The following is a 12429-nucleotide window of genomic DNA, read 5'->3' as shown; positions in this document are numbered from 1 at the left end:
CGTCAAGCACCGGAAGTACGGAAGATATTACCCTGTTGTGGACACCACCCAGCTTTAGTAGATCCTAACTTTTTACCAGATTTTTTTGAAAGGTCCTTGTTTAAAACAGACGATGAAGTTTCACTTGTGAAGTACCACCACCTCATATTTTGTTCTTTTTACTTTTCCAAAGACAAACACTACCTTGAATTTGGTGGCTATCTTTCCTGCTTTGTCATCTGTGTTCTCAATAGAGATGTACCCACAAGCAATGTACAACGTGGTACCTACGCCTTATCCTTTTACAGATGGCTTTCTTCACTCAGTAGTATTTTGAAATGTATCTGATACATGCAGCTCTAGTTCGTTCATTTTAACTACTCCTTGGAATTCCATTGAATGGATATGCCAGATTTACTTACCTCTCCTCTGTTGATAGAAAACTTTTAATGTGGTTTATTCTTGACCGTTTCAACCAGTGTTGCAGTGAACAAACGTATTTGAACATCTCACGCATATGTGCAAGAGTTATATGTAGAGTGTGTACTTAGAAATAAAACTGTTGGGTCACAGGTTGTGTGCAATTCCAACACGGCAAAATATTTCCAAATGGTCTCCAAAGTGGAGACTTCTCAGCAGGGTACGGGGGTGCTTGTTTCATTATTCTTGTCTTGCACTGAGTGTGAGTTCGGCTGAACAGTTCTGAGCTAGGATGGAAGTGGTCTCATTTGATTGTACACTCTCCTTATTATGGGTGAGCCTGATCATCTTCTCATTTGGTTGTTGACCTTTTAGGCTTCCCCACATCAAAAGGTTGCTTGTTCATATCCTTTGCCTTTCTTTCACATTGAAGTTTTTTTTTTTTTAACTCATTTGAGAATTTTTGACATACGGGTGTTATCCTTTGTTAGTAATAAGCCTCAGAAATATCTTCTCAGCGTCTGTGTATTTTAACTTTGTGTCTTTGCTTATTGATTCTTGTTACCTCAAGGTCAGAGATATTCTCTGCTTTCTAAAATGTTTAAAGATTTGCATTTTATATTTAGTACTTGAATGTACCTTGATTTCTGTGTGTGTTGTGAATACCGCATGCCATCTGATTTCTCGTGTTAGCAAGTGACTCTTGGCTCCTCTAAGAGACAGTGCCCCCTCTGTCACTTACCAGGTTTATGTATATGTGCGGGTCCAGGGCTGGCTTTCTTGGGCTGTTTTTCCATACCTAGGCTAATACCACAGTCTTGATAAAGTGTTAATATCTAATAGGACAAGTTCAAAATTGTTCTGTCCTTGGCACTTTTTAAAAAAGATTTTATTTACTTATTTGAGATGCCACGAGCGGGTTGTGTGGGGGCAGAGGGAGAGGGAGAAGCAGACTCCCCACTGCAGCCCGATGTGGGGCTTGATCCCAGGACCCTGGGACCATGACCTGAGCCAAAGGCAGATGCTTAACCAACTGAGCTGCCCAGGCACCTCTATTTTAAAGACTTTTTAAAGAATAGTTATAGGTTTGCAGTAGAATTGAGAGAAAGGTTACAGAGGTACTTGACTTTTTACTCTAAAATTTTAAGATAGGTTTAGCAAGTTCCATAGAAAGCCCTCATTAATTTTTTCTTGGAATTGCATTGAATTTATAGATTAATTTTGGGGGAATGATTTATGATTAAACTTCATCATGAACCTAGAATCTCCACTGATTTGGGTCTTTTATTGTTTTTCAGTAAAGTCTGATGGTTTTCTTCATAAAGGTCCTGCACGTCTTTTGTCAGATTTATCCTAGATACGTTATTTCTGCAGGTTTCCAGAATGGAATCTTTATTTTAAAAATTACATATTCTGATTAGAATAGTGGGATGGGATTGTGATAGATTGTTATTGATCTTGTATCCAGCACTGTTGCTGGCATCTCTTGTTACCTCTGAGAATTTCTGGATTCCTGTAGGATGTTTCACATCCTGGATTTATTTGTGTCCTTGTGTCATTTAACCTGTTCCTCTCTTCCCTGTGTTTCCTCTAACTGAAAGAGAGCTCTAAAGGCTTGCTTAAAATCAGATTAGTCTTTTCCTTTTCTTAACGTTTTCTGGCGGGTGATGCTGTGGACTTCACCAGGCTCTCGAGCAGGCCTGCACTAACTGTACCCTTTGTGGTTGGGGGGCTGACATCGGATCCCTCCCACCATCAAGGCTACAATCAACTTTGTAGTTCCCAGGTTCCATCCCTTGACCTTTCTCTACATCTCTTATCAGAAGTTGCAAAATGGTGACTGTCATTCCTGCCACTTTTATTAGCTAAAATTCTTCAGTAACGCTCTTCACACTTGTAGCACGCATATTTGACGTTCTAAAACCAACGGTAATCGGTACTCCTACTCGTCTCCTGAACAATACTAAGTCCTTAGAAGTAATGCCCATCAGTTCTTCCTGTCCACTGCACTGTTAATGGCCTAGTCGTTTTCGCTCAATCGTGTTTTAACACCTCCTTTGCCTTCCACGAGTTCGTCTCAGTGCTTTTCTCTAGATGTGGTTGCTTCGCATAACCATGGATATAACATAAATATTGTGCCTGTAATTAACTAGTTTTGTGTTTCCATGGGGGCCACATTCAATGTATTATGTCGTCACTAGTCCAGTCCTGGGTGGCCCAAACACCAGACCATACAGCTAGGCCATTAGTGAGAGCCCATGAGCCGGCGTACAGATGTTGTTCACTAGATCTCGGGGAGGTGAACTCTGGCTAGAAGTCCCACATGTTCAGCCCATTGCACGGGGTGTCCACAGCTGTGGGCCGTGACCCGTTTACCACCCCTGGATGGCTACAGCATTGCAGAGGACCGGCTCGCCTTGGAGGTGGACGGGCTCTTTCATCACAGATTCTTGTCAGCTGGCTTATTTGGTAGAGGAGACCTTCATTAAACCAGCAGTTCATTAGGGAAAACACTATTTCTATCTAATGGGTGGGCAACCACCTGTTTGTGAAGATGGTTAAAGGCTCAGGGTTTGGCCCCTCATCAGAAGATCCACTTTCTTCTCAGGAGAGGACTTTCCAGATCTTTTCTCACCTATGGAATCTAGTTCAGAGTTGCCAGATGAGAATGTCAAATTGGAAACGGTTTGATTTAGGGCCCAGTAATGCTAGCAGTTGACTCTTCAGCAGCAAGAGGAAGTCCTCAAATTCCAAAGCTCACAGGCCCAGAGGTGGAGTTTTCATTGCTAGAGGCACCAGTCAGCTGGGTGATCAGTCAGACACCTCTAGTTCCTCAAGGTCTGAGGGAGACAGAGGCTTTAGGGGAAGGCATTTACTGCTGCCCGAATTGCCCCTACAGTTTCCTTATTGGGGCCTTCACTCAAATGGACACAGGTCTGGTGACTTGTGGTGGAGGCTGGAGGAATAGTCCCAGTTTTGGGATGTACTATCCCTGATAGCTAATATGCAAAGCAGCCAGTTTGGGTGTGGGGCCGCTTCTTTTGTAGTTGGTGGCTACTACAAAATTTGTCCTAACTTTTTTTTAAGATTTTATTCATTTATTCATGAGAGACAGAGACAGAGGCAGAGGGAGAAGCAGTCTCCCCACGGAGCAGGGACCCCGATGCGGGGCTCGATCCCAGGACCCTGAGATCATGACCTGAGCCGAAGGCAGACGCTTAACCGACTGAGCCACCCAGTTTGTCCTAACTTGATTGTGAAATAGCTCCTTGAGCTGTGACACAGCTTCCAAGATGATCACTTGAAAGGCAGGACACTTGGATTCCATCCTCATTTAGGGCCCATCTGGCTTTCAGCAGCTGTGCTTGGGTGGCATGTAATGCAGCAAAAGCAGTTTTCTCCATGGGGTGTTATGGAAATGCATAATCACCGGAAGTTCACATTATGCTATCTATGTCCCATGCACTGATGCTCTGTCACCGGAGAATTCGGAGCAATACAAGTGTATGCTGTCAGGGGAAGGCACATTTCCCCACTCCTAACAAGATCTGAAAATCAAATATTAGCAACGCCATCAGCTGCAAACCAAGAACCAGGTATGTTGGTGGCAACACATCCATTCACTTTGATGATGCCGCGCACTGTGGAAATGGACAAGACCGTGTTCTTTAAGCTTCCACAGTCTACGGTGAAGCCTGTTTCCACTGGCTGGCCAGGGTATTCCACTGAAAGGAAGCTCTGAAGCTTTGCACGGCACCCCTGGCTAGATGAAACCTTGTGCGCGAAGACAATGTACTTCTTCTTCTCCCAGGAAAAGGCACGGTTGGGTAAACACCATTCTCGGCTCGGCCTCTGACTGGACCTTATAATAGAGGTCGCCATGAGTGTGTCCTGTGAGCGGGTTCTTGCAAAAGAGCAGCGAGCACAGTCCAGACCAAAAAACAAAACGCCCACGAAATCACAAAACTACAGCCAGGATCCAGTAAGTTGGGGAATATTTGGGGCTTTCTCCAGAGTGGGGTAGAATCTGGAGACCCCGTCCCATTCCTGAGTTTTGTCCCTCCTTGTGGTGCGGCTAATTGGTGCAGTCGGAATGGGACCAGCTCAGATTGAGGGCTTTGCTCCACGGGACCTGTGAAATCCGCCCCAGGTTTTCGCTTCTGCTGTTCTGCGCGCCCTGGCAGCCCCCAGCCAGCCCAGCTCCGCCCCGTCCGGCCTCTTCAGGCTGTCCTCCCTTGCCTCTTAGTCCTAAAATATATGGGCATGGGCAAGGTTTTTTGTTTTTTTCCCCTGCGCTGCCTTTTTTTTCCTGGCATTCAGTGGCCTCATTACCCAGGATTTTTATTTTGTAGGAAATCCACGTCTTGTTCAAATGACTTGCCTGTTTGAGAGTTTTGGTGGCTTTCTGTCCCGCACGCCCCTCAGGACTTTCCTGATCTTTCTCTTTCCAGACCCCTGGCCATTCACCTCTCCCCAAGGCTCTATACTTGGTCCTTGGGCCACTTCCACCCAAGTGGAGCTCTGACCTTTGGAGTTATTTCCCCTCACTCCTGTCTTCCAAGGCCACCCCCTGAGTAAGGCTATTCATGCAGCCACCACGTATTTCCTGCTTCTTGTGCCCACGGATCCAGCCCAACGAACAAAGCAGAAGCTGACACCCTACACACACACACACACACACACACACACACACACACCCCACATGGTATGTGTGACATTCCTCAGGCACTCCTGGCTGCCCTAAAGGAAAAACGAATGGTTAACTGATAGAAATCACAGTCTTGCAAGACAGGAGTCTCCCTCAGTTTACAAAAGTCTTAGCAATTTACAAGGACAAAGCATTTCTATCAATGGCTTAGCTTCCAGAAGGGAATGTAGATAAATTAAATGTCCTTATAATTTGCAGCCCATTGACAGATACTTGAAGAGGGCAAAGTGTAATGTTTCTCCAGGAAGCTCCCAACTATCTTACTTATCTATGCTTACTAGAAGGAAAAACAACCTTAACTTGACCATGGCAAGGCCTCTGGTAGCCTGTGAGTCTTCTTTAACAGACAAAAATCCTTTTGAAACCTCCGTTTTCCTTACCTCCCCCAACTCCCAAGTATATAATCAGCCACCCCTCACAACCCCGGGGCAACATCTCTTTCTGCCCACGGGTCCTGTCCCCAGGCTTTAATAAAATCACCTTTTTGCCCCAGAGACGTCTCAAGAATTTGTTCTTGGTCGTGGGCTCCGGACCTCACTTATATTCTAAAACTTCATCAGTCCCACGGAACCGTCTTGGAGAAGTGATGTAAAACCTGTCTCAGGACAGTTTGTCCCGGGAGAGGAGAACAGACGTATCCACTGACTCCTGTGTCCCATCGGCTACTACCCCCCAGGGCAGGCACTCTCCTGCACTTGTGGGTTGCACAGTGAGGGTGCTGGCTGGGAACCCTGGCAGCGCCCACAGGAAAGCTCCCACCTGAGAGTCCACAGGCGTCAGCTGTGTGGTTACGACAGCATGAAATCGGTCACAGCCCTTGCAGGACCGGCACTGCAGTGGTGGCTGGATCAAGAGCCTCGTGAGGCCCAGAGGATGTAAAGTGTTGCATAAAGGGGGAAAGGGGATGTCTGTTACCGCTACATAATGGTAAGTGAATGAAGTCCCTAAAGATTTCGTTTGGCGCAGAGACCATTTCATTTAATTACAAAGAACTACTGTAGTTGTCTGCGCTTTCTAGGCAATCCATATAACTTTAATAGAGCTATACAATAAGAAAAGCAAAGATGCGGTGAATGGGAGGGTCGGGAAGTTACGCTGGGAGAGGAGAGATGCGGAGGGGTGAGGAAACGGGAAGTTTGCACACAGTTCAAGGTTAATTAAAAGCCGCGCTGCGCCCCGCTGCCACAAGAGGGCGCGCGCTGCTAGGTGAGGACGCTCCCGGCGGCCACGTGCGCCGCCGCAGGGTTTTGTTTTCGTAAAAAAGGAAAGTTGAGGCCAGCTGCGAGAGGGGTGGCAGGGCACCAGCGGGCGCGGCTGCTGGCAGGGGACCCCGGGGACTCCCCGGGGAGGGCCCCCGCCCCGTGCGCTGCCCTCGGGTTTCGGGAGGAAGCAGGTGCCGGCCCGCGAAGCGTCAGCGCGCTGCGGCCTCAGCCCTGACTTCCTGGGGCCCAGCAGACACCCTCGGTCCCCGGCGCCCGCAGGCCCCGCAGGGTGGCAAACCCAGGGCCCGCGGGCGGCGCAGAGCCTCCGCACGGGCTTGGTTCGGCCTGAAGCGTCTCTTTTAAAAGTTTGTTTGGCAGCCTTTTTAAACTCGGGAAATGTGGAGCCTAAAAATCCAGACTTCCCCGCCTCTCGGGCACTTGGGGCATCTGGCAGCCCTGGGGTGCTTCCTCCCCGCCCCCAAGCACCCCGTGCCCCGGGCAAGGAGGGGTTTTCATCGTTTTGGTCAGATGGACATTCAGCGGGACCATTATTCTGGCTGTTACCTGAGCCAAGGGGCACACTTGATACCGCATTTCCTTTTTTGCACAACCCTGCGTGGAGTTAACCGTGGTCTTTCTCATTTGCGTAATTCTCCTGGACAGAGAAAATTATAATAAAACCCCAGCGAGCCACCAGTTGCCTCCTTCACCTTGCAAGGTCCAAACGCTCCAGTTACCCTCCTGGTGGTCTTCGTGAGGAGGCCCCTCCATGTCCCCTCCCCCAGCCTGGGCGGTTGCTCTAGCCAGGCCCCTGGTGCCCAGCCTGGCAGCAACCTGCCTCTCGGGGGGCTTCTGAACATTTTTTGTTGTTTTGTTTTGAAACAGAGAACCCCCCCCCCCTTTTCAATCTAAACCATACGAAGGTCCACTATGTAAAACAGGAAATAGGATATCCATATAAATGGCCAGCTTACAGTTCTATATACTTACTGTAAGGTCAGTCTCGTAAGAATGGGATTAATTTGAGAAGCCTACCGTTTGGAGTAAGACCACTGGGGTTGTAGCCTCATCTCTGGATTCATTCCCCTGCTTTGTCTTGGCTGTGCGGGTCAGAGAAATCCCGGCTCCACCCAGGACACCCAGGATGCGGCAGGTTCAGAGACACTCACCTGGAGGCGCAAGGCCAGGGTCCCCTGAGGCTGCCCAGGGTGAGGGAGGCTGGGGGGGGGGCGCACCGGGCGGGAGGGTCGAGGGGTTCCAGTGTGTTTGCTACTGAGAGCAGGAGAGTGTGTGGTTTAAGGGGTTAACCTATTTTGTGCATAAAATCAGACAGCCACGATCCCCCTGAAGCACCCCTGAGAGTTCACAGGATGTTCAAAGTGCTGGTTGCTGAGGAGAGGCCCCAAAGGCCCTTGTGTTTCCATGGCAACAGAGTCAGCTTTTCATGCTGGGGAGGAGGCCTGGGTGGGAGATGGTGGTACAGGGAATGGGCCAGCTCTGGGTCATCTTAGCATCCTGGCTGGAGGGCTGAGCAGGTAAAGGTGTCTGGAAGAGAAGCTTCTAGCACACGGCTGCAAGCACAAGGAATGTGTCAGGCCCTGGCAGGACCTCCCTCAGGAACACACTTGTTTCCTTCTCTGGGCCCGTCTGCAGACATCAGAGCCAACTGCCTGTGGACGAAGCCAGTTGGCCCAGGCCAGCCCCGGCCTGGCCATTCCTGGGTACGGTGGTCACACGTCAGGCCCAGGGGAGGGCCGGACCCGGACTCAAATCCCAGCTCTGTCGCCAGCCTGGCTTCCCACTCGGCTTTCTCCTTGGGTCCCCGCTGCACTGCCAGCCCGCTCAAGGTAGGTGTGGGGCAGTTTTATTGCTGCTCACACCAGCCCGCTGGAGAGAACCCCACCAAGGTCTGAGCAGGTTTTTCTTGTGGGTGGCAGAGGCTTCCCCAAGGGAGAGCGCCACCCTCCATCTTCCCTCCCTCCCCAGGGAGGCTCTGCCGGCCAGGGACCCGGCTGCCTGTGGGGGAGGATGTGGGCAGACCAGCTTTGGCCTGGTCTCCCAGTGCCGCCCCCCCCCCGGGGGGGTGCTCAGGTTGGCCCCTGACGCCCTGTCCTCCCTCCAGGGTCCAGTCTTCCCTCCTCTCTTTACTTGGTTCAGCCTGGCCGCGACTGCCCTGTGGGCCACCTCCCCGGTGCTGGGAGCTGGGGAGCTGGGTATGGAGTTTGGGTTACACAGGGGTACGGGCCCTGGGCTGAGCAGTCCCAGGGAGGGCCTGGTTTAGGGAGGACACCTGCGTCCCACAGCCTGGATTCTCTAGCACCCACTAGAACACGGTGCCGGCCATGCTGCTGGCCTTGGGCTGGGTGTGACCTGGGTCTTGGTCTTCCCCCACGCCCCAAGAGGCTCTTCCAGCGGTGGAGGTGCCTAGACAGAATGTCTTGTATTGCTTTTTTAAAAAATTGTGGTAAAAGATCCATAAAACGTACCAATTTTACAATTTTTAGGTGCGCCGTGCAGTGGTATTATTCATGTTGTTGGGCAGCCACCGCCATCCATCTCCAGAACATCTCCATCTTCCCAAATGGACACACGAACTCCCCAGTCCCCTGCCCCCAGGCCCCGGCCCCCACCCTTCGACTTTCTGTCTCTGAATTGTAACTTCTCTAGGAACCGCCTGTAAATGGAATTGGACAGTACTCGTCCTGGGGTGCCTGGCTTATTTCACTCAGCATCATGTCTTCCAGCTTCATCCGTGTTGTAGTAGGTACCAGAATTTTCTACCCCCCTTTTTTTTTTTTAGGGCTGCCTGTGTTGCTCTTGAGTACTACTTTCTGTCTTGTGTGAACAGTACTGGCTTCCACCCTTCACCACCAATTTACTCTGAAAATATGCAAATCTTGAGTGGCCCGTATCTTCTGCATCCTTTGCTGTTCTCACCTCCGGGGAAGGGGTGGTGTGCACACACAGGGGTGGGCCCCCAGGCTTCCCCATGAGCTTTGTGGGCCCCATCACTTTACTCCTGGTCGACAGCCTCAGTTAATAAGAAATCCTTGTGCAATTGGCCAAGTCAATATTTTATTACAACACACACACGCCCACACATCGACACACACATACAACACACACATGGACACAGACACACACACACACACACACACACACACAATGGGAATTAAGGCTGAGGCCCGAAAGGAGCCAGGATCTCCTATCTGGGGACAGGCTGACCACAGAGTGCTTCTGCAGACATGCCTCACTTAAAGGAAGAGGGTCTCTCCAGAGAGGCTTTCCAAGCTAGATAAATTAGGAGATGGCTTGGTTTCTATAAGAGGACTTAAGGCAGCTTCACTCCCCTGAGGAATGTGAAGTAGAAGCAGAGTTAGGCAGGAGTTTTCAGAAACCCCTCCCTCGTGGGTTAAGTGGGGTCATCAGTCCCTGAGGCAGGTGGTTCTCAAAGCAGGAGGGAGAGACCAGATTTCCCTGGAGGCTGGTTTTCTTTCCCAGGCGGGGAGGACTCTTCTCCAAGGGGGACTGGAAAGAGAGGCTCCGCGCAGCTCAGGAGCCCTGGAGGACGCCGAAGCCCCCCTCCTGCGCCCACCTGCGTGGACGGGACTCTGGCAGAAGAGCACAGGGTCAGAAGCCCTTCGTGGGGGCTGGCCCACCGACCCTCCTGTCCGCAGGGCCCCCCGCGGGGCCGGGCCTGGGTTGGCATCACACAGCTGCATCTTGGGAGGGAAATGGCAGAGTTAGGCTGGCTGGCAGGGCAGGGCCCACGCAGAAGCCACACAGCAGGGGGCTGACCTGGTTCGGCTCAGTGCACTTCCTCCTTTCTCCACCCCGCACCCACCGCCCTTGGAATGATTTTAGCCTTTCTAAGTACACTTCTCAAAGAGAAAAAAATTCAGTAGTGCGGGGAGGATTTCCATCCCTGCTCTCCCCCCCCCCCCCCCGCTTCGTTCAGCCTGGCGGCGACCAAGCTGAACCAGCCCATCCTCAGGGGGACTTGAAGTGCCTTTTGGCTCTTACTTTGTGAATTTTAAGCCGTATGTTTCTGCCAATATTTACACACATACCACCTTTAGCTGTTACCTAGTAACTCTCTTTCACGTTCTCTACTTCTCATCATTCATTTTTTTTTTCTTTAAACAGCTTGGCCGAGATAGACTCCACATACCATACAATCCACTAAATCCGTCTAAATTGCACACTTCCAAGGTTTTCAAATATTCATAGGATGGCTCAAGCACTGACCACCACAATGTGAGAATATTTCATCACTTCCAAAAGAGGGCCCCTGCCCATCTGCCATCCCATCCCCCAGCCCCTGGCAACACCCCCCCGCCCCCCCACCATCTTCTTTCTGCCTCTTGGGATGAGCCCAATCGACACATTTCCCATCAGTGGGATCCTACAGTCTGTGGTCTTTTGTGACTGGCTCCCTGCCCTCAGCGTCAGTAGCTTCTGGAAGGAAATGGAAGCTCTGATGAAACAACCCTTCTGCGGGGCAGCTCAGCCCACAGGCCGTGCATGCTCTGATATTTTGTAGTGTAGAAGAACAAAGAAAGGAAGGGCTGGAGTAGAGAAGTAGACTAATCAAAACAGCTCTTAGCAGTGTTACTTCTAGAAATGCATTCTAAAGAGAAAGGGTATTAGGGATGAGTGTGGGGCTGTATTTACAAGGCTGTTCTTTGCAACACTGTTTAGTAGCAAAGAATTAAAAAAACAAAACATAATGACCCCAGATAGGAGACAAGTAAACTATGATACAGACGTGCAGGGGAACTGCAGTGAACTGCACACCAAGGCATGGAGCCATTAAAAGTGAGGGAGAAGAGGGCCCCGCCTGGCTCAGTCAGTGGAGAGTGTGAGTTCGAGCCCCACGGTGGGTGTAGAGATTACTTAAAAATAAAATCTTAAAAATGAATGAATGAATGAATTCATAAATAAACTTTAAAAAAAAAAAACATGTTGGAGAAGAATCCCCAACCATGTGGGGAAAATGCCTGATTGGTGGTTAAGTAGGGGAACAAGAGCAGGTTACAAATAACACATAAAGTCGGATCCTTTAATAAAAGCAACATATATATCTATGTATGTTTATATCTGTCCATCCATCCATCCAGAGAGAGGAAATACTGGAAGGACAGACACCCAGCAGGTGCTATTTTGGGTAATGTGATGACGGATGGTTTTCATGAAAAATTTTTTCTTTTTCTTTATGTGCACTTTCTAAATTCCCTACACTTCATTTTTGTCATTAGGAAATGGATTTAAAGAAAATGCTTCAGCATCAGCGGCGGACACGTGAGGATGTCCCGGGCTACGGCAACAGGACAAGAGCAGAGGGCCTTGGGTTCCGCCTCTCCACCTGGGCCCCTACCCCTCAAGGCCTCCCCTGCAGTGGGGCCCCTTCCCTGTTGCTGAACTCCACAACAGGCCGTCCCCCTGTTCCCCGGCAGAGGGAACTTTCAGAGATTGCCTGTGCTTGGACAACCGGAACTCACCTGCTGACTGGGTCACACACGAGATCTTGTAGGACATCCAGATGCTCGCCAGGCAGAGGAAGGTGGCCACGAAACCGAAGACCTGCACAGGACAGAGAAGAAAGGAGGTTCCCAGGCCAAGGGCCAATCACTCAGGCTGTCCTTTATGTTTCTCATCCCTGTCTCAGCTGTGGCCCAGGGGGAGCCTGGGGAACCGAGTGACCTGACCACCTGGTCCTTGCTCAGGTGCAGGGCCCTAGCTCAGGCCTGGCCCTCAGGCTCTGGGCTCCACCTCCTGGCCCTCCTCACTCTAGGCAACTTCAGGGCCCATGTTGGGGTTCGTATTTAAAACTGAGCTGAGGCCAAGGCGCTGTCTGTACAAGACAATTATCTGGGCTAATGAAAGAGAAAAGGGTGGAACTGTACATTTCAGTAGGGGTTTTTAAATTTCTAACGTTCAAATGGATTTTACTGGATGGGGCAGCATTGCATTTCACTCTTAATGGCTTTCTGTTCTGTCTCACTTTATAGCTATGTAATAGCCAGAAGCTGAGGCCTTGATATACAGTTTTATGTTTGCACATATTTCAACAATCTTAGACTAAAATCAGTGAAGGTAGTGCTCCTTCCCTTTCTGAGG

General features: G+C 50.1%; 1 protein-coding gene and 1 long non-coding RNA gene across 4 annotated transcripts in view; one reads left to right on the top strand and one right to left on the bottom strand.

The window, feature by feature from the left end:
• The first annotated feature begins 5401 nt into the window (after window positions 1-5401).
• On the top strand, window positions 5402-12399 carry LOC141374195 (uncharacterized). Its single transcript, XR_012380890.1, has 2 exons — window positions 5402-6034; window positions 11568-12399. It is a non-coding gene; the product is annotated as an uncharacterized lncRNA (long non-coding RNA).
• CMTM7 (CKLF like MARVEL transmembrane domain containing 7) overlaps window positions 9360-12429 on the bottom strand; it is a 55148-nt gene continuing 52078 nt past the window's right edge. For all 3 annotated transcript variants that reach the window (XM_025883439.2, XM_025883450.2, XM_025883444.2), the window contains 2 exons: window positions 11811-11892; window positions 9360-10031 (listed from right to left, as the gene is read on the bottom strand). In XM_025883439.2, coding sequence (XP_025739224.1) covers window positions 11823-11892 — 70 coding nt within the window. In that variant the 3' untranslated portion in view covers window positions 9360-10031; window positions 11811-11822. The remainder of the gene's footprint in view (window positions 10032-11810; window positions 11893-12429) is intronic.

The sequence above is a fragment of the Callorhinus ursinus genome, unplaced genomic scaffold (assembly GCF_003265705.2).
Source record: "Callorhinus ursinus isolate GAN/ISIS: 27379988/994484 unplaced genomic scaffold, GSC_fseal_2.0 scaffold1, whole genome shotgun sequence".
Classification (NCBI taxonomy): Eukaryota; Metazoa; Chordata; class Mammalia; order Carnivora; family Otariidae; genus Callorhinus; species Callorhinus ursinus.
This window is presented reverse-complemented; position numbering and strand designations above follow the sequence as displayed.